Below are 14606 nucleotides of genomic sequence, written 5' to 3'. Positions count from 1 at the left end.
GGATTCTCTGATTTTTCATGGTCAAGACCACCAGTACCGAAATCTGGGTGATGGCAGGCAAAAGGTGGTGGATACACAGATTTATCATTCAAAATCTGGGTTTGGTTTATTCTGTCTAATCTTTAGAGAGGAATGTGCTCATCTTTGGAATAGATTTGCCTTTGAGAGCTGTGACCTCTCTGGCACTCTCCAGCCTCAACTCTTTAAAAAAAAAGGCCACAATGCTGCTCCTGTTGTTTGTGTCTCCTGGCTGTTGGATGTGTAAAGCAGGAGTAGGGATCTCACTGTCTCACCTGTGTGCAGGCTGGGAGGAATACCTGTAGGAGTGGTTGCTGTGGAAACAAGGACGGTGGAGCTCAGCATTCCTGCTGATCCTGCAAACCTGGACTCGGAGGCCAAGGTGGGTGGGCTGTGTGCTCCTGTCCTCGGTGTCCCCTGCCAATGTCCCTGTCCAGGTGGCATTCCCTCCTTTCCCAGGCGTGGTACCGATGTGCAGCCGTTCTGCAGAGCTGGCAGTGCCTGGACTGTGTGTGAGCATTCCTACAGCAGGCCTGTAGGAATTCCCAGATTCCCTGTGCTCCTGCTTCCCTCAGGGATCAGGGGAGGAGCAGGGATCAGGGCCAGGAGATGTGACAAGCAAAAATCCCTTCCCTGCTCTCTTGCTGTGGCTGGAGTGCTCCATGACCTTCCTGCTCTGACATTTTGCTGTTCCCCCTCCTGATTTCACAGCCCTGGCCCTGCTTCATCTCTCCAGGGCTTTCTCCTCTCCCATGTCCTTTTCTTTCTCTTCTCCTTCCCCTCCTTACAGCATCACAGTGTCAGGCTGTCCATACTCTCTTTTCTGAGCTGAATTCATGGCAATGCTGCTGTTGAAGTTGGTGACCATGGCCATGCAGATCCCACACATCTCACCTGCCATGTTCCTCGTTGTTTATCCCACACCACTGCTCCTGATGATTTTTCTGTGTTTCAACTCTCACAACAACGTGCTTCAAGGCCTGACGGTGGATTTTTCTTCCCACCAGATAATCCAGCAGGCCGGGCAGGTGTGGTTCCCTGACTCTGCCTTCAAAACAGCCGAGGCAATCAAGGACTTCAACAGGGAAGGGCTGCCCCTGATGGTCTTTGCCAACTGGAGAGGCTTCTCTGGGGGAATGAAAGGTAAGCAGCACTTTGGAGCTGTCCTGGGGCTGCTTTGGGCTCTGTCTTGGCTGCACAGGGCACCGCAGCGTGCTGCTGGAGATGTTGTGAAGTGCCAAGGATGTGAGATTGATCCTGTGAAGTCTGAAGTGCAGGATGAGGTCAGGGTCTCTTACCTGTGTAGGGGAGGTCACAGGAGCACTGAAGCTCTCGGGGAGCCAGAGCCTGCTGGGCTCTGCTGCTGCTCAGCTGGGCACAAGGAGGAGTTTGCAGATGCAAAGGTGGGAGGTGGCAAAAGAGGGCAAAATTCTTCCCTCTGGAAAACACCCGTTGCCTTTGAGGGTGGATTCTGCTCCGTGTGCTGTTTCTGTATGAGTGCTTTCCCAGCCACACAGCACACTGGGAAGTTGCTGATGTCATTTTAGCTTATTTATTTACCCTATTTAGTCCTTAAACATTGATTTCCCTTAAAATGTCAGATCTGGCTTTGCTGGGTTCCTCAGAAACTGAGTTTTAGCTTTGGAGTTGGGTGGAACAGGCAGCAGGAGGATGTTAATATTTATATTGCACATCCCAAGTTATTCCAGCCAGCTGGCAGGAGGAGGAGGAGGGAAGGACAGAGCCATTGTAGTTTGCACCTTGCTCCTTGCATTTTCCAGCCTCCTGCTTGCTGCTGGTGTCTCCTGACACTCTCGGTGTCCCTTGGGGAGTTGTTTGCAGTTTTGGTTTCAGTGCTGGCTGCGGATTATGCAGGGAGGGAAAATAAACAATTATGCCACCCCTCAGTGCACACAAACACACTGCCAGGAGCCGACTGCACTGTGGGTAAAATGACTCCAAAATTGTGTGTAATGAGTAGGAAAAGATTAGAGACAGCTCTTGCTATGCTGAAAATTGACATTAGTGAAGGGGGAGGAAAAGGGAAAAAAAAAAAAATTAAACCCCCTCTTTCCTAGTCAGCCTGGGAGGTCTAATTCCTGCTGCAAAATAAATAAATAACACCCGAAATAAAGGCAGCTCGTGGTGGTGGTGGCTTCCCCAACGAGCTCTCCCCGTGGCCAGAAGGCTCCTGAGCATAATGCAAAATTAAATTACAAAAACCTGGCTGGAGAATTGCGACGGAGGAGCCATTTGGCAGGGGTTGGTTTGGGCGAGCCGGCGGTGACCCACGGCGGGGAGACGTCAGGCGTGAAATTCCCTGGAAATGAGCACCAGGGTGCTGGGCTCGCAGGGGGGCTGGGCACCAGCAAACCCCAATCCCCCCCGTGGAACCCTGCTGGGGCTCCTGCTTTACTGCCCACCTATTTATCCTGCAAATAAAATAAATACCCAGCCATTCGGCAGGGCTCAGCTGCAGGCTGGCCGCTGGGGTGGATGGGTGTCTTGGCCGTGCTGTCCATGTCCCATCTGTGTCCCACCGGGCTGGTGGGGCAGGGAGGGCTCTGGGCACCAGGATTTCCCCCCGGGAGGTGGGGACACCTCCAGCAGGCTGCGTGGCCCTGTGGGTGGCACTGAGGAGGGGTCAGAGCTTGGTGGGCACTGCCCACCCTGCTGCAGAGCCGGCTCTGCTCTGCTGGTGCCAGCTCTGCGTCGCCCACGAGCCCCAGGCTGGTTTGGGGTCCCCTCGTTCCAGCCCTGCCATGGACAGGGACCCCTCGCTGGGGCTGAGCTTTGGCTCAGTACAGGAATTCTGGGCTGCAGCACCGTGGGGACCCTTTGGCAGTCAGGGAGGAGATGCTCCCCAGCAGGGTTTGCAGCCAGGGCTGGGACACCGAGGCCGCCTCCAGCCCCTGGAGCAGCAGCAGCTCCAGCAGCCCTGCTGAAGGGCTGGGGGTGATGCTGTTGAGGCAGGGATGGGTGAGATGACTCTCACCACTTCAGAAGGCAAAATGAGCATTTATTCAAAAGCACTTCTCTCTTTTTTATATATTTATATATATATATATTATAAAAATAAATATTTATAAAATATATATTTATTTTTTAAATAAAAAGCACTCTTTATAATGCTTTTTATTCAAAAAGCACCTCTCTCTATATTGAAAAGAACCTCTCTCTTTTATATATATATATAAAATATAAATAAATACATATAAAATATATATTTATTTTTTTAAATAAAAGGCACTCTTTTATAATGCTTTTTATTCAAAAAGCACCTCTCTCTGTATTGAAAAGCACTTCTCTCTTTTATAATGTCCATCTTGGTGAACATTTAATTCCATTGGTCTTACAGTAAAACCATTTCACCTGATTGGTGCACTGGGCTTAGGTCAGTGTGGTGGAACATATCCATAAACAATAGATTATAAACAATATAATCTGTAAACAATATGAACAGAAAACAAAATAATAGATTGTTTACATTGTTTACATTTACCTTCCTCCCAGACTTTCCCCAGGCTTAGCCTGGCAGAAATCTTTCTCTTTTTCCCTCTGACTGAGCTGAGAACATCCACACTGGGTGTGCAAAGGAAGGCAGCGCTTGGTTCTACTGAATGCCCAATTTTGGGGTTTCATCAGTTATTTATCAGGATGCCAAGGCTGCTGGGACACTGCAGGACATTCCCAGCTGTGTGCAGAGGTGCAGGGCTGAGGTTCAGCCTCCTGCAGGGCTGATCCCAAAAAATCCACGGGCACAGAAACCCTTCCCTGGCACCTGGGACACAAAATCCTGCCCTGGTCACACCCGGGCAGCCCGAGGGAGGTTTGGAGCTGGGAGAGAGCAGCGAGTTCCCCCAATTTCTGTGCTCCTCCCTCCTCTGCCCTGCTCAAACAATTAGTGCTGCTCTTCTCTGCACTTCACCTGAGTAAAATATATACCCGTGGCAGGAGTGAAAAATGTATTGCTAATTACACAATTATTTTATTATGTAGCACTAGTAAAAAATGTCTAGTAAAGAATTAATTCGGTTAAAATAATTTGAATCGAGCAATTATTTTCTTAACACTAGAATTAGCTGAAAGTACTTCAAGTGGTTTATTACTAGCACTACATAATAAAATAATTGTATAATTAGTAATAAATTTGTCACCTCTTTTGAGTCTTTTTCTTTGCTCAGGACAAAGGGAAAGGTTGGAGTTTTGTTTGGTTCTCAATCCTCACTGTCTCTGATGGGATTTATGTTTATTCCCAATTAGAGGGAATAAATTGTTCTTCCTTTTGTCAGCATTTGATACCTCTTAAATAACATGAAATTTCTTTTCTTGGGTGTTTGGGCAATGACCTTGGAAATGAAATGGAGAGATCCTATCAGTGCCTGTGGTACTAATATTTATTTATATATATATTTGTTTGTATATATATATGAAATAGAAAAGAATGTTTCCCAAAGAGTTAATTGCTTAATTGTGTTAATGTTAATGCTTAGCACTAAAATGAAGGTTGAATGACAAAGGGGCCTTGGCTGGGATCTCTTTCTTGCCCAGAAATGAGTTTTTTCTCGAGGGATAGAAGGATTTTAGATGAATAAAAGTGTCTCAGTGCTCCCAGACTGTTCCTGTTGCAGGTACATAAATGCAGCTCCTCAATTTTCTCTGCACTGGTATTTTAATGGCCAGAAAAAACCAGGCAAATGGGGAGGGTCCAAGCAAAAAAAACCCCAAATGATGGAGGGGGTTGGAAGAGAGATGAGGGATGGACGCCTGCAGTGTGTGAGGACAAACCCACTGCAAACCCTGCTGCAGTTTGGGGTGAGCCTGAAGGAGAGCAGACATGGGGCAGGGTGCTGCGAGGGGCAGTGACATGAAATTAATGGGGAGGGAGGGCCAGCCCGGCTGAGTTCTGAGGGAATTCTCATCTCTTTGGCTGTGCAAATGCCCCTGGAGAAGCAGATTTATTGTTGGGGGTTTCTGAATGGGAGCTTTCAAAAGCACTGTGGAAGAAACGGTCCTGTGTGAACAAAGAGGTGGGCTAGATGAGCCTAATAACTATTTTTCATTTCTTGTATTTTGATTTAATACTTCTAGATATAATTCTATGTAACAAAATATATATATATTCAAGAGTGCCTGTTTCCATTACAAACTGTATCCATTAGAAACTATATCATCTCATAGAAATTCTTCTGCCTTCCATTTTCCTCTTTTATTTAAATCACCTTTGGGGCTGATATTTTCAATGTACTGTCTTTACACAGTGGAGTTGTTCTTATTAATTTTGAGCAAAATGCCTTAAACAAATTTTAATGGAGGAAGAGCCGAGTGCTGTTCCCCATCCCTCTCCACACACATTTTTATGAAGATCTGGAAAAGCTCTGCTGCCCTTAGGTGCATTTTATTCACATCACATGAATTGTGGGAGAGGTCCAGGGTAGTAAGTGTGGAACTGGGCAGTGCAGACGTAGCCAGGCGGATTCCCCAGGCTGTGGGAATGTTTGTGGGCTGGGGAGGCAGGGGTGGGTCATCCCCAGGGCACCTGGTGTGCACTGAGCACTGCAGCCCTGGGAAGTGTCCGGAGTGGATTTCCAGAGGGGAGGTCCCACATCTGGACAGGTGTGGGAGCATCCTGCAGGCTGGAGAGGGACTTACCCAAGGGCATGGAGTGATGGCACAGGGGGAATGCCCTTAACCTGGAGCAGGGAGATGTAGATGGGCTGTCAGGAGGAAATTCTTCCCTGTGAGGGTGCTGAGACCCTGGCACAGGTTCCCAGAGCAGCTGTGGCTGCCCCACCCCTGGATGTGTCCAAGGCTGGGGCACTGGGGAGCTGTGACTCCAGACTGTGTGTCCATCCCCAGCCATGCTGACCCTCTCTGTGTCCATCCCCAGCCATGCTGACCCTGTCTGTGTCCATCCCCAGCCATGCTGACCCTGTCTGTGTCCATCCCCAGCCATGCTGACCCTGTCTGTGTCCATCCCCAGCCATGCTGACCCTCTCTGTGTCCATCCCCAGCCATCTCTGACCCTGTCTGTGTCCATCCCCAGCCATGCTGACCCTGTCTGTGTCCATCCCCAGCCATGATGACCCTGTCTGTGTCCATCCCCAGCCATGCTGACCATCTCTCTGTCCATCCCCAGCCGTGCTGACCATCTCTGTGTCCATCCCCAGCCATCTCTGACCATCTCTGTGTCCATCCCCAGCCATCTCTGACCCTCTCTGTGTCCATGCCCAGCCATGCTGACCCTGTGTCCATCCCCAGCCATGCTGACCATCTCTGTGTCCATCCCCAGCCATGCTGACCCTCTCTGTGTCCATCCCCAGCCATGCTGACCCTCTCTGTGTCCATCCCCAGCCATGCTGACCCTGTGTCCATCCCCAGCCATGCTGACCCTGTCTGTGTCCATCCCCAGCCATGCTGACCCTCTCTGTGTCCATCCCCAGCCATGCTGACCCTCTCTGTGTCCATCCCCAGACATGTACGACCAGGTGCTGAAGTTTGGGGCCTACATCGTGGACGGCCTGCGCGAGTACCGGCAGCCGGTGCTGATCTACATCCCGCCGCAGGGCGAGCTGCGCGGCGGCTCCTGGGTGGTCATCGACCCCACCATCAACCCCCGGCACATGGAGATGTACGCCGACAGGGACAGCAGGTGGGGCCTCTGCCTCAGCCATGCCTGGGGTCACACAGTCACAGAATAGTGAGGTTGGAAGAAACCTCTGAGATCAAGTCCAACCCATGCCCTCACACCTCAACTAGACCACAGCCCCACGTGCCATGTCCAGCCTTTTTTTAAACACACCCAGAGATGGTGACTCCACCACCTTCCTGGGAAGACAGCTCCAGTACTTTATTATTCTTTGGGTGAAATTTTTTTACCCAATATCCAACCTTTACCTTCCCTACCGTAGCTGAGGCTGTGTCCTCTAGTTCTGTCAGTGCTGCCTGGTGGGAGAGACTGACCCCACCTGTCTGCAACTTCCCTTCAGGAGCTGTGGAGAGCAATGAGGGCACCTCTGCGCCTCCTCTTCTCCAGGCTGAACAGCCCCAGCTCCTTCTAATGTTCCTCAAAGGGCTGAACAACCCAGGCTGAACAACCCCAGCTCCTTCAGACGTTCCTCACAGGGTTTGTGCTCCCAGCCCCTCTCCAGCCTCATTGCCCCCTCTGGATGTGCTCAAGCATCTCAAGGTCCTTCCCAAACTGAGGGGCCAGAGCTGGACACAGCCCTCGAGGTGTGCCCTCACCAGTGCTGAGTGCAGGAGCAGAATGAGCTCCCTGCTCCTGCTGGCCACACCATTCCTGACCCAGGCCAGGAGCCCACCAAGGCACACTGCTGGCTCATATGCTCCCCATGGCCTGGGACAGTTTGTTCCCGTGGGGTTGGACATGTGGGACCTCATCTGCGTTTTCAGCCTGGACAAACCAGAGCTACAACCCCTCCCTCTGCTCCCTGTTCTCCTTTCACACGCCTTCCAGCAGGTGCTGGGCCACTCCATTTTGTGGCTGCTGACACAGTCAGGTGCAAGAGGTGCCTTTCTGCTTGCTTGCAGAGGAGGGATCCTGGAGCCCGAGGGGACGGTGGAGATCCGCTTCCGCAGGAAGGACCTGGTGAAGACCATGCGCAGGGTGGACCCGGTGTACATCCAGCTGGCCGAGCGCCTGGGTACGTGGGACACCCGCGGGGCACTGGGGCCTGGGCACCCCTCAGGGGGCGTTTGGTCACAGCCATTTCCATTTTTATTTACTCTTGTCTGACTTGGGAAGAAAACCAGGTGAGACCACGGCACGTGCGTACACGTGAGATGACACTCGCGTGCTCAGCGTACCCAGGGTGTGTAATATTGTGGGTTTTTGAGCTGATTTCTCTTTTTTGTTATATTTTATTGACTGGATCTCACAACAGACCCTCGCTGCAGATGCCTGGGTCTAATTTCCAGCTCAGCAATTGCTCAGCTCACTGAAGGTTTGTGGGCCAAGCCTTCAGCGGGCATCATTTCACGTAACGAAGGGTTTGATCAAAGACATTTTGGGCTGCTGGGCTGTCACTGGGTGTCTGGGGTAGTTTGCAGTAATGATACCCGTGTGCTCTTCAGTTCCAAGGGAATCAGGAGTGTTGTCCATGTCTCTGTAAACAGGGCAGAGCTCACTGCTGGCACGACCAGGGTTGTTGTTTCCACTCTGAGTGATCCCAGCACTCAACATCCCAAAATGCAGAGTGTTCAGCAAAATGCACTTAATATCAGATATGTTCTCTCTCGGGGGAATAGGCTTTTTAAATAGTCCTTTACTGGCTCTTACTATGAGAGTATAATCTTACAGAGCCTCCTTTTACCTCCAAAATTGACTACATTTCAGTGGAGGGAGAAGCGTGCCATGTGGGTATGGCTTGAATTTATAAAGCCTTTTGGGAACCTTCAGGAGGAAAAGTGTTCTGCAAATGACTGATAAATCCTGGCTATTGCTGCAGTTACATTTTATTATTTGTTTGGGTTTTTTTTAATTTATGGCAGGGCAACAATTTATACACAAAACAACCCTCCTGATACACCTCGGGAAGAGAATAACGGGTGAAGGGTGAGGGGGTGCCCTGGGATAGTGACGGGTGTCCCTGCCCATGGCAGGGAGTGGAATGAAATGATCTTTAAAATCCTTTTCAACTCAAACCATCCTATTATTCCATGACTTAAATCCCAGTTTGAAAGTCTGCAGCTGCAGCAAGGAAGTTATTTTCAGCAGTCCTCACTTTGGGCCTCTGTCAGACTTGACAGTGTCCCTGTAGGAGCAAAGGGACAGTGACCACCCCAAATCATGGGGACCCGGCCCTCTGTGGGTACAGGACACCTGCAGGGTGCCCCTGAATCCTGTGGGAAAATTAAAAAAAACCCACAAGGGGAAAGATGGGATGGAGTTCTCTGCCAACAGCCTCACAGACCCGTGTGAGGAGCCTGGTCAGGGCTTTTTCCCCTCCTCTTCCTCTACAGGGTAATTACTCCCAGCAAACTCCATACACTTTAATTAAAATGACTGCAACACAAGAGCAAGTCACTTACAACTGTACATAGGGAGAGCTCTAAAAGCTTCAGTCACTGATAAGCATCTCCCCGAGATGGATCGTAATTGCTCCCAGCACCATCATTGCTGCTGTTTTGCCACTAATTCCACACCAGAGCAGGAAAGCCAAGATTGCAGGACACACTGAATTGCATAATTTTTTTTTTTTTTATATTTTTATATTTTTTTCTTTTTTTTTTTTTTTGCCGGTTTTCTTTCTGGCCAATTTAAAATTTGTCAAAGTCGGTCTTCTTCTGGATCACTGCCCTTTGATATTTCGCGCACTCCATTTGCCACAAACAAGCCGCAGGGCCGCAGTTCATGCTGACTCCAGCAGAAGCAGAGAAAGCTCCATTTATCTTACACTGCCTGCTGAATTCTTACTCATTAGCTGGGGGTTCAGTGCCTCTCTTTAACCCCTGAGTGGCTGTCATCCCTCCCCGGGCTGCACCAGGAGATGCTCTCCCTCTCTCCCCAGCAGCCCACGCCGGGGCTGGCCGGGGAGTGGGAGAGCAGGGGAGGCTGGCACATATCGAATCATTTGACATAAATCTGTTCATTATCAATTCTGCAGCGCGATTGCTGAAATGTTGATTAGCCCCCGTGGTTTATTAAAGTGTCACTCAAGAGCTGAGTGCAGGGGGAGAGAGGGGTGGCCCTTCTCCTGCCCCAGAGCACATTCCCACATGGAATTGGGGTGCAGGGATCACCCAGAAGTGTGGGAACGGGGCAGCCTGCGAGCCTTGGGCCAGAGTTTAAAATGCAGAGACTCAATTTTATTTATTTATTACAATTGGACTAGAACATGCAGGAGTGGAGTGAAAATCAGCCTCATCATACAGATTCCGTGCCTTGTGTCAGAGGTGCAAAAACGAGGTGGAATATGGGTGAAAGGAATGGCAGAATGGCTGCAGTTACAGCAGGACTGGCTATTGCATTTCCATGGTTTTTGTAGGAAAAAGGCAGCATCCAGTCATCACCTGATGCACATGGTGATAGTGGGAATGTCCTCCTTGCTGATGCTGTGTGCTGAATGCACCTCTAATTGTACTTATTTCACTTGTTAAATTTCCTAGGGCAGTCAATCTGTGCTGCTGGGCCTTGGTTCACACCTAACTTGGCTAAAGAGCATCCAAAATTGTCTTTAAAATTCCAAATAATGAGTGAACACTCAATTATGCATCACTCAGCTCCACTTCAGCACAGCAGTTCCTCTCTGAAAATAACATCTTGGGGTGCAGGATCAGAACTGACCCCCACTGCCAGTTTTTCAGGAAAACCTGGGAGAGACACTGCTCTTCTGATTCCCTCTCTCGTGGGGTGTTGGATGAACACGGGTTGTCACTTTGTTTTGTGGGTGATGCTGGTTGCAGTAGCTGCTTCCCTGTGCAGGTGCTGCTGCATTTAAATTGGTGTTAATTCACCATCACAAAGCTCCCAGAGCAAGTCCTGCTTCCTCTCAGCTCCTCCGTGGCACTGGGATATCCTCCCAGGAGGGCTGGGGGCAGGAATTTTTTGGAATTATGTCGCTGCCACACTTCACCTGCTGAGAAATGAGACCTCAGGAGCAGAGAGAGGGAAGGGCCAGGGGGGGAGTCCCAGGGATTCTGCACAAGGATATTTGCAGCCTGTGCCACGAGCTGGTGTGACCTTCACTGGCTGTTCATGCTGCACCTTTCTGACATAAATCCTGCTGAATATTTAGTGAAGCAATTACAGCCTGTCTCATTTAAAGAAACAAGAGACAATCCAAAAATGCCTGTGTCTCCAGGGATGTGAGTGGCTCCCTGTGACCTTCCCTCTCCCCTCTGGAGCAGCTCTCTCCAGCCAGGCTGGGGGAGTTGCCTGGGCATCCCAGACACCTTTGGCATTTTTGCTGCCTTTGCTGAGTTTTGTGGAATCCCAGGATGGTTGGGATTAGGAGGAACCCTAAAGCTCATCAGGGACAGCTTCCATTATCCCAGAGTGCTCCCAGTCCTGTCCAGCCTGGCCTTGGGCACTGCCAGGGATCCAGGGGCAGCCCCAGCTGCTCTGGGCACCTGTGCCAGGGCTTACACCCTCCAAGAGAGAATGAATTCATGTCTGGCAGCTGCTTTGCTGGAGGCAGAAGGAGAGGAGGCGAGGTTCAGGTGGGAGGCTGTTGTTGCAGGTGTGGGACCCCGGAGCTGCTCCTCTCCCAGGGCATCTTTTCAACTTGGCTAAGGCAGTTGTGTTGCTGCTTTAAAAAGAGAAGAAAGCCTGTGGTGCTGGGGTGTTCCCTGCCGTGGGTGGGCTCTGGGGGTGCTGGGAACAGAATGAAGAGGTTTCCCAGCCCCTTCCCATCCCGGACCCTCGTGGTGGTGTGGAGGCTGCAGGGGAAGCTGCAGTCCAAGAGAAGCGGGTGGCATTTGCTGGCACTCAGGAGCCTGCCCTGTGCCCCCTGGCAGGGCAGGGGGCACACAGTTCCTGGTGCTGCCCCAGCTGCGTGCCAGGCTCTGTGCTCATGGATCAGGGCTGTCTCGGAGTGCTGCTCCTTTTGTTTCCCTATTGATTAGCAGCCAATCCATACCTAGAGGTCTATAATGTTCCTATGATTTAAACTTTAACAGTTTCATTAACTGTCAAGTACCTCTAGAGCAAAGGAATCCCATATTTTAACTCCCCTCTCCTTGCCAGGATAAGATTTGTGGAAGAAGACTTCTCTTTTTCTTTTTTTTTTAAAATTTTATTTTATTTTATTTCCTTGAGAAATAAATAAATAAAGCTCAGGCTTTCTGAAAAACCCTGAGGCCTCGAGATCTGACTAGGAAAGAAAGAAAACCATTCCAAGATATTTAATTGTACAGGGGGCTTACGGGATTGATCGAGAGCTTAGCTTTTTACAATAGTCCAGTGAATAAGAAATGCTCCTGACAAACGATCGATGATGGGATAATCACTCTTTATCCCCCCTCCTCATTGTTACCTTCTTTCTTCCAGGAGAACAGGGTTCAGAAGTCAAAAATCTTTATAGACGCTGCTTTTAAATTAAGCAGAAAATAGACATTGACATATTTGTTAATCTCACCTAAATCATTACTGGGCCTGGCTGGGTGGACTCGGTGGCAGGGGCCGGAATTCACCAGCGGGGCTGCCTCAAGTGCTTGTGTTGCCATTAAAAGCAGGGAGCCTGGGAGTTCAACGTGGATAAATACAGATAATTTTTTATTCTGAAGGTTATAAGGGGAGCTTCTCTTAATTAAAACCTTCTTACTCGCATCTGAAGGGTTAGGGTAACATTTATATTGGTAGGCACAGAAAAAAAAAAAAAACATTCCTTCCCTGGGAAGGATCTTTGGAAAAATACATGTGCCTTGGAAAAATGCATGTATGGGGTGTGTGAGCACCGAGCTCAGGGGCTGGGGAGCTCTCCCCTTTGGACCAGCAGCCTTGGATTGTCCTGTCTGTGGGAATGAGGCGTGCAAGGAGCAGCAGCATCCTGCCGTGGAGCCCCCAGGATGCTGCCTCAGCTCCCAGCTGTGGTTTAGGGGCTTCCTGAGCACAGATTAATATCTGATCTTCATGCTCAGGAGCCTGTGCTGGAATCTCCTTGCATGAATTTGTCCGATCACCCTCTGTGGGCCCCTTTGGGCCCAGTGACAGTGAATTCCAGCCTTGGGTTCTGTCCCTGGTCCCCCTTGGGGTTTCTGTAAAGCTTCTGCAGTGGTTTAAGGTGGGTTTGTTGGCCTGGGGCTGCTTTGGCTTCCTGCAGTGATTGCAGAGCCCCTGGGGTGGGCTCTGGCAGGCAGCAGCCTACAGGAGTGGTGAAGCTGCTGTGCCACAGTCTGTGTTTCCTGACGAATGAACAGCAGTGCTGGGACATTATTCTCTTTTAGGAGTAAGTCCTGTAAATGTCACTTAATAGACGGCTCAGATCGTTGGCATTTAAATGGAACAGAGTTTGAAAACACCCTCGGAGCCCTTTTCTGAGTCTCTGGGGCACAAAGTCTGGGCTGGACCAGAGATTTGCTGGGCACTGCTGGGAGCTGATGCTCTGGGGTTTGTCCTTTGGCTTCTCCAAGCTCTGGAGCTGCACTCCTGATTTTCCCTGGGGTCGGAGCTGTGTGTGGCTTCAGGCACCCCTGATTTTCCCCATGTCTGAGCTGTGTGTGGTTCCAGGCACCCCTGATTTTCCCCCTGACCTCGGTGTGCTTGCAGGCACCCCCGAGCTGAGCCCGGCAGACAGGAAGGAGCTGGAGGCCAAGCTGAAGGAGCGGGAGGAGTTCCTGGCCCCCATGTACCAGCAGGTGGCCATGCAGTTCGCTGACCTGCACGACACGCCCGGCAGGATGCAGGAGAAAGGGGCCATCACCGTGAGTGTCCGGGGCTGGGGCTGCAGGCAGGGCTGCAGGAAGAGCTGCAGGAAGAGCTGCAGGCAGGGCTGCCATGCTCCTGCAGGGCTGCCAGGCTCCTGCAGGGCTGCAGGCAGAGCTGCCATGCTCCTGCAGAGCTGCCAGGCTCCTGCAGGGCTGCCAGGCTCCTGCAGGGCTGCAGGCAGAGCTGCCATGCTCCTGCAGAGCTGCAGGCAGAGCTGCCATGCTCCTGCAGGGCTGCCAGGCTCCTGCAGGGCTGCAGGCAGAGCTGCCAGGCTCCTGCAGAGCTGCCATGCTCCTGCAGGGCTGCCAGGCTCCTGCAGAGCTGCCAGGCTCCTGCAGGGCTCCTGGTGCCCCGCCGTGACGGGCAGCAGGGCGGGTGCCACCTGGGGTTGATCGGGGGGCCGGGGTGGCCGCCCCTGCCCTGCCTCACTCCTTGTCCTGCCCCAGGACGTGCTGGACTGGAAAACCTCGCGCACCTTCTTCTACTGGCGGCTGCGGCGGCTGCTGCTGGAGGAGGTGGTGAAGGGCAAGATCCACGAGGCCAACCCCGAGCTGACGGACGGGCAGATCCAGGCCATGCTGCGCCGCTGGTTCGTCGAGGTGGAGGGCACGGTCAAGGTCAGTCGGGGCCCTGGCACCCACCTGGGCCACCCCTGGCCGGGGCATGGCCAGAGGCACCGTGGGCATTCCTCGGGAATTGTGCTCAGCTGCAGGCTCTGAGCAAGGGCAGGCTCTGGAGCTGCTCTCGGCTTGGTCTCTCACAAGCCTCCAATCTCAGTATTTTATTTATTTTATATTTTATTTTATTTTATTTTATTTTATATTTTATTTTATTTTATTTTATTTTATTTCATTTTATTTCATTTTATTTTATTTCATTTCATTTTATTTTATTTCATTTCATTTTATTTTATTTAATTTTATTTAATTTTATTTTATTTATTTATTTTATTATTTTTATTTATTTATTTATTTTTATTTTATTTTATTTTATTTTTTCTGTTCTATTTTATTCTACTTCATTCTATATTTTATTCTATTTTATTCTGGTTTATTCCATATTTCATTCCATATTTTATTCTATATTTTATTCAATATTTAGTCCATATTTTATTCCATTTTTATTCTATATTTTATTCTATTTTATTCTGTATTCTATTTTATTCTATTCTGATTTATTTCATTAATTTTATTTATATTGC

At 50.1% G+C, this 14606-nt stretch overlaps 1 protein-coding gene across 6 annotated transcripts in view; it reads left to right on the top strand.

Annotated features, from left to right (window-relative positions):
- Positions 1 to 14606, top strand: part of ACACA (acetyl-CoA carboxylase alpha) — a 100766-nt gene that overhangs the window by 81446 nt on the left and 4714 nt on the right. For all 6 annotated transcript variants that reach the window (XM_077787580.1, XM_077787583.1, XM_077787581.1 and 3 more), the window contains 6 exons: positions 304 to 400; positions 1026 to 1161; positions 6493 to 6670; positions 7570 to 7682; positions 13247 to 13401; positions 13852 to 14022. In XM_077787580.1, the coding sequence (XP_077643706.1) occupies positions 304 to 400; positions 1026 to 1161; positions 6493 to 6670; positions 7570 to 7682; positions 13247 to 13401; positions 13852 to 14022 (850 nt within the window). The remainder of the gene's footprint in view (positions 1 to 303; positions 401 to 1025; positions 1162 to 6492; positions 6671 to 7569; positions 7683 to 13246; positions 13402 to 13851; positions 14023 to 14606) is intronic.

Source organism: Lonchura striata, chromosome 20 (assembly GCF_046129695.1).
Source record: "Lonchura striata isolate bLonStr1 chromosome 20, bLonStr1.mat, whole genome shotgun sequence".
Taxonomy (NCBI): domain Eukaryota; kingdom Metazoa; phylum Chordata; class Aves; order Passeriformes; family Estrildidae; genus Lonchura; species Lonchura striata.
This window is presented reverse-complemented; position numbering and strand designations above follow the sequence as displayed.